At 40.5% G+C, this 15,880-nt stretch overlaps 1 protein-coding gene across 1 annotated transcript in view; it reads left to right on the forward strand.

Annotated features, from left to right (window-relative positions):
- The window catches only part of LHCGR (luteinizing hormone/choriogonadotropin receptor), a 57,422-nt gene extending 45,836 nt beyond the window's left edge, over positions 1 to 11,586 (forward strand). Inside the window, exons 9-11 of the mRNA XM_006778613.1 lie at positions 2,242 to 2,427; positions 5,115 to 5,195; positions 9,711 to 11,586. Of these exons, the coding sequence (XP_006778676.1) occupies positions 2,242 to 2,427; positions 5,115 to 5,195; positions 9,711 to 10,854 (1,411 nt within the window). The 3' untranslated portion in view covers positions 10,855 to 11,586. The remainder of the gene's footprint in view (positions 1 to 2,241; positions 2,428 to 5,114; positions 5,196 to 9,710) is intronic.
- The last annotated feature ends 4,294 nt before the right edge of the window (positions 11,587 to 15,880 follow it).

Here is a 15,880-nt window from a genome sequence, read left to right on the forward strand (position 1 = left end):
AAGAGCATTCGGCAGAAGGAACAGCAAAAGCAAAGGCCCTGAGGCAGGAACCCGCCTTGTGTATTTGAAGAGGAGAAAGAAGGCTGGTGTGGCAGAGTGAGCAAAGAGGACAGTCCTTAAACCTAAGGACAGACAAGTGGCAGGGAGCCACGTCACGGAGGGCCTTGTGACCATTAGAAGGATTTGCCTGTTCTCTGCGTGAGATGAAGAGGCTCTCGGGTTTTAAGTAGGGGAAGAAATGAACTTACCCAATTAATCTTTTTATCCTAGCTCCTGCCAGTATCAATTCATGATTTTGTCTACTTTCTATCTCCCACCATTATAAACTCCAAACTTCTTAGCCCTGCCACTAACTTCTAACCATCTGCTCCCTAACTCTCCTATTCACTATCAATTCTTGCCTCTGTCTACTTCCTACCCCTACCACTATCAACCCCCGCCTGTACTAGTGCCTACCCCTCACACCATCCACTCCTGACTTCATCTACTTCCCAGCTTCTACCACCATCCTTTCTGATTCTCTTTTCTTCCTCACTTCTGCCCCTGTCAATTCTCTCTCTACTCTCCACTCGGCCTCACGCTTACTTATGACTTATGCTTCCTTATGGTTCCCACTACCCCATGGCTCCTGCCTACTTCCTTCTCTGCTATCTCTCAGCTTCTGCCATCCTATCCTAGGGGGTCCCCTTCAATATACCTTATATTTAACATATACCAGACTCGGACTCTGACAGGTTAGTTGATGGCTCCCCAATCTAGCACATCCTGTGAGCAGAGCTCTTACAGCAGGTTGGCCGCCAACCTGGCCACTGAACAGCTGAAGGGAATTGCCTCTGGGTCAGGCACAGGGCACCCTGGATGACAGTGTTTGCTTGAAGAGCTGCTTGGTCGGCCTACTTTGAAAGGACTGTGAGCATTGCAGGCACCTGGTCTTCTTCAGAACAGTGGGACCAGACATATCTCTTACTTCCCAAGTAGCTATTATCATTTCGCCTGTGGATTTAAGTGGTGTCTATATGAATTCCTTTCACCCACGCCCCCAAAATATTTTCCCTAAAACTCTGTCCCTGAGACTAAAAATCTATTATCAGAGATACACTCCTTTGTAATGAGTCCTTGTCATTTCTAGAATTCCAAGTTAAAATATATTCCTCCCAACACACACACCACCACCACCACCGCCACCTCCACCACCACCACAACCAGGCCTGCAGAGTTGTGTGCTCAATCCCTAACATATCTGAGATAACTCTATAAAGCAGAATGAGAACACTGGTACCTAAACTGGTAAGGACACAAAAGCAGGAAAAGTCTGCAGTCCCTGGGCAGATCTCCTGCCCTGATTGTTCCACCAAGGCCAACACCAGACATCATTCCCTATTGTCAAGTTCATCTGTCTATCCATCACCTATTGATCCCCTCCCATGTATTGGGGAAGTTTGCTGGGTGGGTTGGGGGTGGGGGGCGGGTGATGCTGTGCTGCTGAAAGAGTTTCATGGGGCATCAGCAGCAACCTCTTAGAAGATGGGCAGCATTTTTAAATTTCCACTGACTGCTCTTCCTCCTCGCATTTAACTTGTTCAGAGTTTTCTTGGACATTGCCTCATCTAGAAAAACTGAGGAGTTCAGAACCTTGTTTACAAAGCCTAAGCTCTCCGCACAGCTCTGCCCCCATGGCCAGTTGGCTTGCTTTGGACTAATGAAGCCAGGTTGCCTTTAGAGGATGTGCATTCTGCTTCCCAGGTAGATGATGGCTCACGCCACACAGCAGCTATGAATAGCGTAGCCAGCCTGTGCTTCATGAAAACCTACCCTGCAGGGCTTGATCAATCAGAGACCAAGGCATCTGAAGCCCCCCTGACTGTTTCCCCTGGGGTAGAGCACAAAAGCTGATGTCACCGCGTGTGCCTGCTGTCTCATAAAGCAGGTAGTTGTTTCACTTTTGCTAAGTGGAGAGAGGTAGAGGAGGGGAGAGACGGAGAAATGCTAATGAATGCATGACAGGTACAAGGAGTTATACTCAACCTTGACAAGAATAATGGGGTGCATAAGAAAAAAACACAGCATAGCTTTTTTGAATTTAGATCTTAATGAGAGTAACTGAAATGGAAAATTAGGGGAAGGCAAGACAGAGAAAACATTCCTCATAATCTAGAATGATGCTATTGTTCAAAGGAAGTTTCAATGAATCAAATGTATAATACAAATAAATAAAAAGCCTTTCTCCCTTTTATTGTTCAGGGATATTTCTTCCACCCAACTACAGGCCCTGCCTAGCTATGGGCTGGAGTCCATTCAGATGCTAATTGCCACCTCATCCTATTCTCTAAAAAAATTGCCATCAAGAGAAAAATTTACCAATCTCCTGGATGCTGTATTGACTTACCCCAGCCACTGCTGTGCTTTTAGAAACTTGCCAACAAAAGAGTAAGTAAAAAACAATAAGTAAAGCCTGCCAAGCCGTGGCAGCAGCTAAAACATCAAAACGCAACTGGTGGAGGGCTCCCTGCCCTTGCACTCCCTGCCTTCTAGGCCATTTTCAGATAGACAAGAAGAAAATGAACCATCCTGCTTCCTCCTGAAAACCAATTCCAAAGAGTCACTTCACCCTGCAGCTAGAGACTTCTGAACCCTATTCTGAGTTAATTGAATTATAGCCTTAAATTATTAGGCTATCATAGCAACTGCAAAATGGATACATTACCGGCATTTCGAAGATCAATTAACTCTAATCCTTATCAGAGCCAATAATTCCTTAAGAGGTGGGGAAGTAGCCTCAAGAGGATAAATTTTACCTAATGTCTTAATCTTTAATAAAAGATAGACAAAATCCCTACAGAAGGTTTTTAAGTTATTTCTCTCACAGCAGCAGACCATCTTGTTTCCGAAGAGAATCCTAGCTCCCTAAGGACCAGCTTAGGGAACAAAAGGGCACAAACTCCTGGCTGGTTTGTGTCCAGTGAGGGACATCTTACTACTGCAGCTGACTCAATTCGATGCAGAATGGAATGACAGGGTGTGCAGAATTTCATTCTTTTTTAAAGCAGTTTTCCAGACCTTCTCTTTTCTTTTTTACTGAGATGCATAGTAAATACCTTTTTTTACATTTTTACTTTGTAACCCAGTGCACATCACATATGTAACTGAAGTAAAGCAAAGCAATACTTAACTTTTCTCATGTGACACGCCCTGATGTTTTCTTGCCTATTTTTTTAGTCTGCTTTGTTCCCTGGTTGGTTGTGTGTTTGAGAGGGCTCTGGGTGCACAAAGAAAAGAAGGGCTCATGCCAGGCTTCCCGAGGAAGTGACTTCTGCTGAGCCTTGAAAAACAGGTAGGAGTTGGCTAGACAGGTGTGGGGGAAAGCATCCCACAAAGACAAAACAGTTCCTGTGAAGGCACAAAGGCAAAAGACAGTAGGATGAAAGTCATTCAGAAAAACTGGGACAGGAAGATTTCTGGGCACACAGAGGAAGGTGAGTGAGGAGATGAGGGAGAGGTGGGCCATGACAGGCTCTGAGTGCCAGGCCAAGTTGTTTAGAGGATGGGGAACCACTGAAAATTTAAAGCAAAATTACTCAGACTTCCTTTTATCAAATATCATTCTGGCAGGAGGATGGAGGATGGGTTGGAAGTGAGCAAAACTGGTGAGAGACCAACTAGGAGACAGCACAGAAAGTGGTTTATGATAAAGCTGACTCTGAACACCACTTTTGTGGCAAAGAGGTCACAACCTTCCTGAAATTACTGGCATGCACGAACTTTAGTTCAGGGTTGTTGTTTTTTTATTCCAGTAGACTTCTGGGTATAAAAAGGGGGAGTGGATTATGCAATTGTGGACCAGTATCAAAGTACAATGGGAATGTAGTCACACAGGGGTTGTCTTGAGTGGGATTAACTGACTCCTTTCGTGTCCCTAAGCTCAAACCTTGGATGCTAGTGAGGATGCAGAGCCTGAAGCTGGGCCAGTGGATGTTTGTGCAATCTCTGAGTCACCCTTTGCCCTGCAGCTGCTAAGTCTGGATAATGCTCACAGCTGCCTGGGCAAAGGGCCCCAAAAACTTCCTTGGTATCTATGATTAAAATTTCAAAAAGATAGACTAACCCCACTGCTATTATCTGAAGGACAAGAACAACCACATTTCATGTTAACTGAAGACTGGTACACACAGAACCCCTTAGTGTCAGATTAGAGCTAGCACACCACGCACGCACACACACACACACGATTTTATTTAAATTTCAGGATGTATAATCCTCACCCCGAATAACAAGCTGATTATTTAAAATGAGTCCAGTGGGTCAAATAGTTCAGATATACTCTCCATTTTCCTGCTTGTATACAGTCATTCCTAAAAGAAACTAACTCTTGTGTTAATATTGGGAAGGATAGTGTATAGAAATGCCTAGTTCAGATTGCCTCATATCTCCTTCCTCCTTAGGGAAGACTGAGGTTCTCACAGCCTGTTGACCTTTCTTCTATTTCTTCCTCAACTTTCCCTTTGTTCCTCCCTTTGGTTTCATTTCAAGACTATAAGCATATAGGCCTTCTTTAATTCTTTGCCTCCACTCTCTCCCCCTTCTATTGGCTAAACTGCTACAAGGGAAAAAAATGAAAGAGAAAGAAGCACCCACATATACTCCTGGGGGAGCAGAAAATTCACATAATGTCAGGTCCAGTATCTCCAAATCCTTATAAATGAGATTCCCAGTTACAGTTCAAAGCCATGAACTCTGAAGGGTTATTTGTTCATTGAGGCCAATGCAGTGAGGAGGGTGGCAAGAAGCAAACCTTAATATACCATAAAGGCAGCTTTTAATGAGCATTGAAAAAACTGTAATTCAATCTGACAAATTTTTAAGTTTTTTCCTCTCTAGAGCCCACACAAAACACTTAGCATTCAAGCATTTTATCAAAGCTGGAGGCACTCTAATGACAATTCAGAAGCCTCTGCTCTCTCCCCAGGAAGCGTTTCAGCTAGGACAATAGTGCAGAACATGAAGCTGGTATAATCGGCAAGGAATTTAGATGAACAAAGCATAAATAGACATGATCAGATTTAGTCTGAAGACCAAAAGCTCAACTGGTATTTTTTTTTCCACCTCTTCTCTTTCAGGCAGAATTTTTCATTTTCCATTTTTGAAAACTTTTCTAAACAATGTGAAAGCACAGCAAGGAAACCAAATAATGAAACCCTGTAAGTATTGCATGCAAAGAAACTCAGGAAGCCCTATCTCATTCTGCATGTCCCTTATTAGTATTATCAGTGTAACAATTTTCTTTCAATAAAAGTCCTGGTTAGGGGGATGTTTGCAAAGCATTTAAAAATAGCTTTAAAATGAGAACTTTTCTTTGCAAGTGGCATCCAGTTGATCAGGTAGCTCATTCAACTGGTTTTTAAAAAAAAAACAAAAAACAAAAAAACCTCTATAAATAAGTACCTACCTGTTCATTCTACAATTATATTAAATTCTCAAAAATTCAAATTTTATTTGCAAGTATTTTAATGTTTTAAGGGCTTAAGTAAAAATTTAGTGCACTAGGAATTTTCACTAGTCATATGGTCAGTATCCCAGCAAGATCAACCAATGGCAGATACAGCTTCTAGAAGTAGCCACTTCCTTCCAAGACACCTAGGCCACCTTGACCACTCCACTCTGGAGCTCAATATTACTCAGCCTTAATGCTACCACTAGCATTTACTGGATGGGAGCTAAGTTACCATTCTACTGACTGATTTTTTTAACATTTTCCTGGCTGCCTTGGCATTTCACATACCTCCAAATGTAAAAAAAAAAAAACATGCCTCAGAAGATAACTCCAGTGTCCCCAGGCCACATCTACTGTGATTTAGAAGTTTGATCATTCCCCCATGTGTCCTTCAGGCTACAAAACCAGATGCCCGTCTAGAATATCATGCCAATCTCCTGTCCCTCTTCTACATCTTTTTTTCCCTTTTCTTTTCCTCTATCAATCTACAAGTTATGGGCAGCAGGGTAGTATGATGGAAGGACCCCGGGCCTCGTAGCTCCTCAGAGTTGGATGGGAATCCTTGGCAGTAATGTTCCTGTAACGCTGGGTATTCCTGGACAAGACTTTCTTCATCTGTAAGGGACAGCAGAAACACCGTTTGGCTTTCAGAACTGAGTTGAAGAATGTGACAGCATCAAGGGTACATTATAAATATTATACTCTGGATCCTTTTCTTGTTCTTTTAATTAGGTCTGTCACCATCTGGCCTCCGGTGTTTCTTTTTCTCACTCTTCCCTCTTGATAGTCTCCCTTTCGGTCACCTTCCACATTATTCTTTTGCGATTGTATGGCTTTTTTCTCATCAACAGGAAACCACTTCTGGCTTCAGCCAATGGTAGCACCAAGGGATGGTTTGGGGGAGGGGAAACTGTAGGTCATTCTCAATAATCCTCATTGGCCCCCACCACAAGCCTTCCCCAAATGAGCATACAATCTCGTTTGCTAACACTGCTTGAAAACAAGTCCCTTAATCTCCAGCATCCTCAAATCTACCTGAAATTAATGTCATTTTTTTAAAAAATGTGCTTCCTGCAAAAACATTTTTATGATAAATCCCCGTTCTCCCTTTCCCACCAGATTGCTGCTATTCCTAAGACCCTGGAGTTTAGAAATTGTAGAGCCAGCCACTAAGCCTTACCTGCTCTCCCCAAGATATAATGGTGTGCTGATTGTTATGGCTGGCCCACTGTTCTACAACTCCCATCTCCTCTCCTTTCTTCCTTCATTGTGGCTGGAGCAGTGGTGCTACTGCTCCTCCTTCCTCTGACTCAGTATCGCTAAGCCTATATGAGTCCATTCACATTCCCTCCATAAGCTTCAGTACTTAACACAGCCCCATGCTGGGTTTTGTCAATAAGCACAATGCTGCCCTCAGAGCCATCCCAGGACACAAATGTAAGTAGCAGCAGACGGGTATTTGGTCTGAAGATAAATCACCAAGGAGAATATTGCTAGACATATGCTCAGTAGTGCAAAAAAAAAAAAAAAAAAAAGGAGATTGGGCAAAGGACCAGGGGAGTAAGAGAGGGAATGTGCCTGACCTCTTACTGATATTAAATGTATTCAGAATTTTTAGAAGTTTTCTAGAAGCCGAAACAGTTTTGCTAAGGGGAAAGGGATAAGGGAAATTAAGGCAGGAAAGTTTACATTTGATTTAATGCAAACTTTTATTTTGTAGGAATCGTCCAGGGAACTTGTTTAAAATGCAGATTCCTGGGCTCTGTCCCTAGAAAGTTTGATTCTGGATTTGAAGTAAAGCCAGGAATCTGTATTTTACAAACACCCTGGTGATTCTGATAGAAGTGGTCCAAGGACCACACTTTGAAAAAGGCTGATTGGGAGCTGGTGAAGTAGAGGAAAGGCCCTGAACTATGGGTATACAGACCTTGTGTTGCCACAGGTGTCTAGTGCCAGGGATCACTAACCGGATTTAATCTTGGTTTCCTTAACATAAAATGGGGGTGGGGGGAGGGTCAATGAGATGGTCTTACGGATCTTTCTAATGCTAAGAAATAACCTATTTTCTTTAACCACGCTTTATAACCACCCTCTTTAAAGATTAAAAAGATAGGTAATTATATTGATGTGCATGAATTGAGGCCTTACATTTAATAATGAAACATATGAGTTTCCTTTGCAGTCTTCTGTGCATAGCAGCAAAGCTTCTCCAGTTACAAATTGCTATCTATGAATTCTAGCACCTTTTTAAAGTTCCGGGTCATAGATTTATTTTTTTTTAAACCTGTGTTCTTTTATTTAAGTAATTATGTTGCTCAAATATATCACTCCATCCACTCACTGAATTAGGTACACACTTCCTTATATGGAACATGAGAAACTACATTTTGAAAGTAGAGAAAAATGCTTGTTTAATGTGTGAGGAACCCTCAAGTGAAATACATAATTGTAATGGCCCTGACAGAAAAAAGAATTATGACTAATTCTCCAGCTCCCAAGATTATAGTAGCAGACTGTGAGCAAAGAGAAAATTTGTTGAGCCTACATGCATCATACTGAACACAGTGATTGTCCCTTCCTCTCAGAGCGAGGATCACTCTGGTTTATTCATTGCACACACATTTACTGAATGGATACTCAGAGCCAAAATTGTGTGAGGCAATGAGATTTCAGAAATAAATAAAACCTAGTCCCCTGCCATCAAGCAGCTAATAAACTATTAAACGCATCATTACATAAAGGCAATGTGGTTTGATAATTACAATAGTATCTAAGTGCAGCCACGGGGGAGAGAAGGGGTAATAAACTCCTTGGAGGTGTAGAATCAAAACAGAGAATCACAGAGCTTAACTTTAAGGATGAGGAGAGGAGGAATTCACCAGAGAAATGAGAGGTCCTGGAAGAAGAAGAAACAGCGCATGTGTACAAAGACAGAGAATGAAACAGTAGAACTTATTCTGAAAGCCACTAGTCACTTCATGGACCAAAAGGATGACTGCACAGGGGATTTGTGAGTTAATCATAAGAATCTCTAATATTCACTGAACACTTAATATGTGTCAGGATTTATTCTAGACATTCCACATGTGTCAGTGCACTTAATCCTTAGTATGACCCTACCAAGGAAGGTATGATTATTGTCCCTATTGGCAAATGAAGAATTTGAGGCACAGAGGTATCAAGTAACTCTCCTGGTTTTCCAGGTAGTCTTGCTTCAGAGCTCATGTTGTGAATGGTGCGGCACTACTACTTCCTGGAGAAGGAATTGGAGGAGGGGGCAGATCAAGAAGGGACCTGGAGGTCATCACGAGGAGTCTGGATTTTATCTTATAGCCAGTGAGAGCCTAGGGAACGTTTGAAATGACAGATTTGTGCATAAGAAAGGCCACCCCAGGAGGACTGTACAGATGGACTGGGTGACAGCTAAAATTGGAGGAAGGATCCCAGGAAGAAAACAAATTGTCCCTTAAAGAAGATGAAAACCTCAACTCAAACAATAGCAATGGGGTGAGGAGGGAGTGGCAGAGGTGGGACTGTTTCTTCCTTAGGGACAGAGTCCCTCTTCAAGCCACTCTCTGAATTGAATACATACCCCTAAGGATTATCTATTTTCACAATTTCTTCCTATTGTCCATGACTGTATTCTTCCTCTGCTTCTAGGGTTCTACTGATCCATCTTTGGTTTCTATTTCTCTCTGGGCTATTTAGTTAGCAGGGACTAGGGTGCAAGCAAGTCCACCACTAGCTGACTACGTCAACAATGTGAGCCTTCCAATTCCATTTGTGTTCTACCACAAACAGCTTCAGAGCAGTTTGGGTGACAACTATGGGATAAATAGCTACAAAAAAATGCCAAGAGAGAATTCCTTTTGATTTAGCAAGCATATATTGTGTCTCTAAATTTGTTTTCCAAAGAAAATTGTCTTCTGTAAACAGCTTCATTAAATCTTTGCATCAATGTATAAAATCTATAGATATATAGATATAGACATAGATATATAGAGTCTAAATGGTTTTTTATATTCTTCTTAAGGAACGCCTACATCAATTCAGAGTTCTCAGATAATTTAATAAATGTAAGAGTGAGACTGCTGTGGCTTTGTTTCCTTTTATTTCTTAGGCTTTAAAAAACAGTAAGAATTATTGTTGAATTTTTTTTAAAATAATCAGAATAATAGAAAATCCCTTAAGTTTACATTGAGCCTAAATATTCTTCTTACAGTTATTCTGCCATCTTTGCTGAGAGTGAACTGAGTGGCTGGGATTATGACTATGGTTTCTGCTCACCCAAGACAGTCCGATGTGCTCCTGAACCAGATGCTTTTAACCCCTGTGAAGATATTATGGGCTATGACTTCCTTAGGGTCCTGATTTGGCTGATTAATATCCTAGCCATCCTGGGAAACATGACTGTCCTCTTTGTTCTCCTAACCAGTCATTATAAACTGACAGTGCCCCGTTTTCTCATGTGCAATCTCTCCTTTGCAGACTTTTGCATGGGGCTCTATCTGCTGCTCATTGCTTCAGTTGATTCCCAAACCAAGGGCCAGTATTATAACTATGCCATAGACTGGCAGACAGGAAGTGGGTGTGGAGCTGCTGGCTTTTTCACTGTATTTGCAAGTGAACTTTCTGTCTACACTCTCACAGTCATCACACTAGAAAGATGGCACACCATCACCTATGCTGTTCAGCTGGACCAAAGGCTACGATTAAGACACGCCATTCCGATTATGCTTGGAGGATGGTTCTTTTCTACTCTAATTGCCATGTTGCCCCTTGTGGGTGTCAGCAATTACATGAAGGTCAGCATTTGCCTCCCTATGGATGTGGAAACCACTCTCTCACAAGTCTACATATTAACAATTTTGATACTCAATGTGGTGGCCTTCATCATCATTTGTGCTTGCTACATTAAAATTTATTTTATTGTTCAAAATCCAGAGCTGATGGCTACCAACAAAGATACAAAGACTGCTAAGAAAATGGCAGTTCTCATCTTCACGGACTTCACCTGCATGGCACCTATCTCTTTTTTTGCCATCTCAGCTGCTTTCAAAATGCCCCTTATCACAGTAACCAACTCTAAAGTTTTACTGGTTCTTTTTTATCCAGTCAATTCTTGTGCCAATCCATTTCTGTACGCGATTTTCACAAAGGCATTCCGAAGGGATTTCTTTCTGTTGCTGAGCAAATTTGGCTGCTGTAAACATCAGGCTGAACTTTATAGAAGGGAGGATTTTTCAGCTTATACCTCCAACTGCAAAAATGGCTTCACTGGATCAAATAAGCCCATCCAGTCTACACTGAAGCTGACCACATTGCACTGTCGATATACAGTTGATGAAACTTGTAAAGAGTATTAACTGTTCATCAGTAACCACATTTTTGAACTATACTTAAATATATAGAAATTATCTGCACCAGTAATTTTAACAAAGAGTTGGTTTTAGGAGGTCATTTATTCTTAGGCACATTAGGCAAAGAAAGACTTATACCTAGCTCAAAGTATGGTCCATGACCATCACCAGTCTAAACACTATTTGTCTGATACATAATGACATAGAATACAGAAGTTGGGAGTGTTTAGAAACTTTTACAGCAATTTTGACAGAGTAATTTTATGTCTGTTGAATCTACTATTAAAAAAAGTAGGTGGCATTTTACATCTTTGATTTTTTTTCTTATTTCATCTTTGTAACTTTTATTGCATTTTACAAAAATATTAGTCCATAACAGATTAGAAATTTAAAATAATTTGTCCTTTTTCTTCAGATAGTTTGAGAAACACACTCTAGAGATGAACTGTCCAATCTGACAGCCACTAGCCACATGTAGCTAAATTTAAATTAAATCAAATAAAATCAAATTAAAAATGCAGTTCCTCAGTTGCACTAGCCACATTTCAAATGCTCAGTAGCCACATGTGCCTACTGGTTACCATATTAGACAACACAGACACAGAGCACTTCCATCATCATAGAAAGTTCTATTGGATAGTGCTGTTTTAGAGAATTTTATTCATCCCCTATTATGTTCTATTGTCTAAAATTTAATGTAAGGTAAGCATTTAAAGGCACTTTTCAGTCTACTTTCTTGGTTTAGTGTTTATTCTCTAAAGACTAATGAAACATTAAATAACAGAATGTAAACTCCTTATGGGTAGGAGTTTTCCTGTCTCAATGTTGTTTTCCTGTCTCTTAGCTCAAGATCTTGGCAATGGAATGCATCAGTGTGCTGAATTACACTGAAGTTACAAAATCTATAAGCATTTTTCTCTCAAGAGCCCCATCTTTTTATTTAAATAAAAGAAAATATTTAAATATTTAAAAATATTTACCTTTATGCACTGGACAGTGTGGCTCAGTTGGTTGGAGTGTCGTCCTGTGCACTGAAAGGTTGTGGGGTTGATTCTCTATCAGCACATACCTGGGTTGAGGGTCTGAACCCTGGTCAGGACACATGTGGAAGGCAACCAATCAATGTTCTTTCTGCATTGCTATTTCCCACCCTTCTCTCTCTCTCCCCTTCCTCTTTCTCTAAAAATCAATAGGCATATCCTTGGGTGAGGATTAAAAATAAAATAAAATAAAAATGAAAAATATATAACTTTTATCCTTTTTATCTTTTGAAGGATGGTATAGAAATATATATCCAATATTTACTAGAAAATATTTTAATTCATCAGAATTTATTCTTATAGGACAATAAAATTATTTTTTTTGTTTTTTTAAATATATTTTATTGATTTTTTACAGAGAGGAAGGGAGAGAGATAGAGAGTTAGAAACATCGATGAGAGAGAAACATCGATCAGCTGCCTCCTGCACATCTCCCACTGGGGATGTGCCCGCAACCCTGGTACATGCCCTTGACCAGAATCGAACCCGGGACCTTTCAGTCCGCAAGCCGACGCTCTATCCACTGAGCCAAACCGGTTTTGGTGATAATAAAATTATTCTATACTGCTGGGTATTATCTTTACAAGTACTGTATGTCTTATTTCACTTGTTATAGATTTCTTTTATTTCTTTGATACACTCATTTCTATTATGTATTTGTTTCTCCTACTATATATACCCTAGACCAGTGATGGTGAACCTATGACACGCGTGTTAGAGGTGACAAGCGAACTCATTTTTCTGATTGATTTTTCTTTGTTAAATGGCATTTAAATATATAAAACAAATATCAAAAATATACAACTTCGTTTTACTATGGTTGCAGACATCAAAAAATTTCTATATGTGACACGGCACCAGAATTAAGTTAGGGTTTTTCAAAATGCTGATACGCTGAGCTCAAAAGGTTTGTCATCACTGCCCTAGACCTTACACATGGTAGGTGGTTAATATTTTTAGGTGATTCACTTTTATAACAGAAATATAAAACAATCATAAGGAAAGCTTTTCCCTTATAAGATGGTCTCATAGAAAGTGTGCGCATTCTTAAGCTGTATAATCTCTCATGCATAAATCATAAAAACATCAAATGCTCAAGAAATTCATATTTATAGCTTGTATGTTTTTCCACAATGTTTGACACTACCATAAATAAGTCCCAAAATGACTAAAAAGGGTTCATCAATCTGGAATAACCCAACTTACAAAATATTTTCAAAAGGTATTTTGTCCTACATTCATATTTGGTTTTAGTTTCCTCAAAAATGAATTAAGTCCATACATAAATTAAGAATCTGTATGTCACAAAGATTTATATAAATATGTTCATAAATGGAAATAGTCTTTTTTTAATGTGCAATATTTTTATTGAGTTTTTTTCCCACAAATGATTACCATGGGCCTGCTATTTATAATTTAGGCTTCTAGTTATAAATCACAAAGTTCCCACCTGGCTTAGAGTATATTTATGTGAATATCAGCATAATATTAACCTACTAACATGAGTCAAAAGAAAATCCCCCAGTAAATTTCCCTGCTCATCACTCCAATTAACTGTTGCTCTTCAATCTAAGGTTGTTTTCCTGCACAACTTAAATGACTGAAACTGAGAGCCTCAACCAGAACTGGAGTCTCACTGACCTATGAAGTCTGAGCTATACATATGATTATTTATACATATTATTGCACATTGAATAAAATAAGTAAATAAGGTATTCTAGCCAAGGCCAGTTGGTCAATCCCTAAGACACTAACTATGCAAACTCAGCATGATCTTCTTAGCCTACAGAGAGATGTGGAAAGTATGTAAGAAAACACTGTGGGATATAAGCATGAGAAAAAGTTTGAGTTGGGAATTATGATACATGATACTTACACAAATGTCATTTAACCAGCAAACTGTAAACTCTGTAATTGTAACCTCTACCTATAAAAGGGTATAGAATGACACTTGCCAAGGTATTGTATTTCTAAGAACTCAGAACCTACTTTTGACATTTTGTTATAATATGCAACAAGGAATGTTTAGCTTGGACATGGGGAAGAGGTTTCTAAAAGTAAAAGTAATATCATATCAAAGCCAAGTCTTGGATAAACTCCACCAATTCATAGAGCTTAAAGAATAATTTTTTCTTTTGTCACACTCTATCTTTAGCACATGTGTTAAATATAGTGGTTAACTATGAATCATGACCCATCTGTAGGTAGTGAAATCAATTTATTGGGTCAATACCATCATTTTTGAAGTGCAATAGAACAAATTCAAATCTATATATATAAGCCTAAGCGACCAAATGACCAAATGACCTGTTGACCGGTTGCTACGATGTGCACTGACCACCAGGGGGAAGACACTCAATGGAGGAGCTGCCCCCTGGTGGTCAGTGTGCTCCCACAGCCAACCTCCTGCGGCCGGCCAACCCCCTGTGGCTGGCCAACCTTCTGCGGTATCTCCCCAGCTAGCCAGCCCCCCCAATCGGCCCCAATCACTGGCCAGGCCAAGGGACCCCACCCTTGCACAAATTCGTGTACTGGGCCTCTAGTACAGTGGTTCTCAACCTTCCTAATGCCACGACCCTTTAATACGCTGGGTACTCATAGTGGGCGTATCTGCATGTGGGTGGACCCGCCTGGAGACGGATAGAGGAGCGGTGTCTCGGTTCCTAAGACCATCGAAAATATGTTTTCCAATGGTCTTAGGCGACCCCTGTGAAAGGGTTGCAACCCACAGGTTGAGAACTGCTGCTCTAGTAGAAAATATAAGAAGCTATCATGTGCTAAAGACAAACATGATTTTCTGAAATTTTGGGTTTTGGTTTGTGTATCTATGTACATGCAAACATATACTTGTTATTAAAGTATCCTAATATATATAAACAGCTAGGTGCTGTCACAACCAAATGGGTGACCGGTCACCATGAAGTGCACGAAGCACCTCTCGGTCCCCTCACTCCCCCGGCCCCAGCCACTCACATGAGGGGGGCTAGCAGCGGGGTGGGACTGGGGACTGTTGAGCGGTGGTGGCAGGCTGCTTAATGGGGTGGCCATGAGCGTAGCAGAGCAGTCACCCAGGCGGCAGAGAGTTTCGCAAAGCAGTTGTGGGGCAGAAGGACTGTTCGAGCTTTGCGGAAAAGTCCAGGGGTGTGGGGAGCTTTGCGGAGCAGTCGCAGGGTTCACAAAGCAGTCGAGGGGCAGGGGAGCCCCACAGAGCAGTTGAGGGGCTGCAAGCATCGTGGAGCATCCTGGAGCGTGGAGCTTCACGTAGCTTCACAGGGCAGCAGAGGCCAAGCGACAGAGGACAGACTAGGCCTAGGGACCCTAACCGTGCACAATTTCGTGCGCACTGGGCCTCTAGTAATATATAAAAATTGTGAAAATCATTCATTTAGACAACTTTTCAAACACCAGATTTTTTTCTAGCATTATTTAAAACTAATAAAAGGGTACATGGTACAAAATAATCGAGCAATATCTTAACTCTCCCTGCAATCACCACCAAAACTATCATCATTTATATTAGCATGCAAGGATAAGTATTATTGGATTTATTCTGTGATAAGCCAACTCTTTTAAATTTTTTTCGCATTTTTAAAAGATCAGGGGCATGAAATCATGCAGAAATTCAAATGGGACAACTGTGACTTTTTTTTCTTATGATAAAATGTACCACATAAATAAGGATGACCTATGTAATAATAGTATTTGTAATGTGCCACAAAAAAATCACTGTCAGAATGGCTATCTTTAACAAATCAACACATGACAAGTGCTAGAGAGGATGCAAAGAAAAAGGAACCCTCGTACACTGCTGGTGGGAATGCAGACTGGTGCAGCCACTGTGGAGAACAGTATGGAGTTTCTTCAAAAATCTAAAAATGAAACTTCTATTTGACCCAATTATCCCACTTCTAGGAATATATCCCAAGAAACTAGAAACACCAATCAGAAAGGATATATTCACCCTTATGTTCATAGCAGCAACATTTATAATA

This window comes from Myotis davidii, unplaced genomic scaffold (assembly GCF_000327345.1).
Source record: "Myotis davidii unplaced genomic scaffold, ASM32734v1 scaffold6, whole genome shotgun sequence".
NCBI classification, from domain to species: Eukaryota; Metazoa; Chordata; class Mammalia; order Chiroptera; family Vespertilionidae; genus Myotis; species Myotis davidii.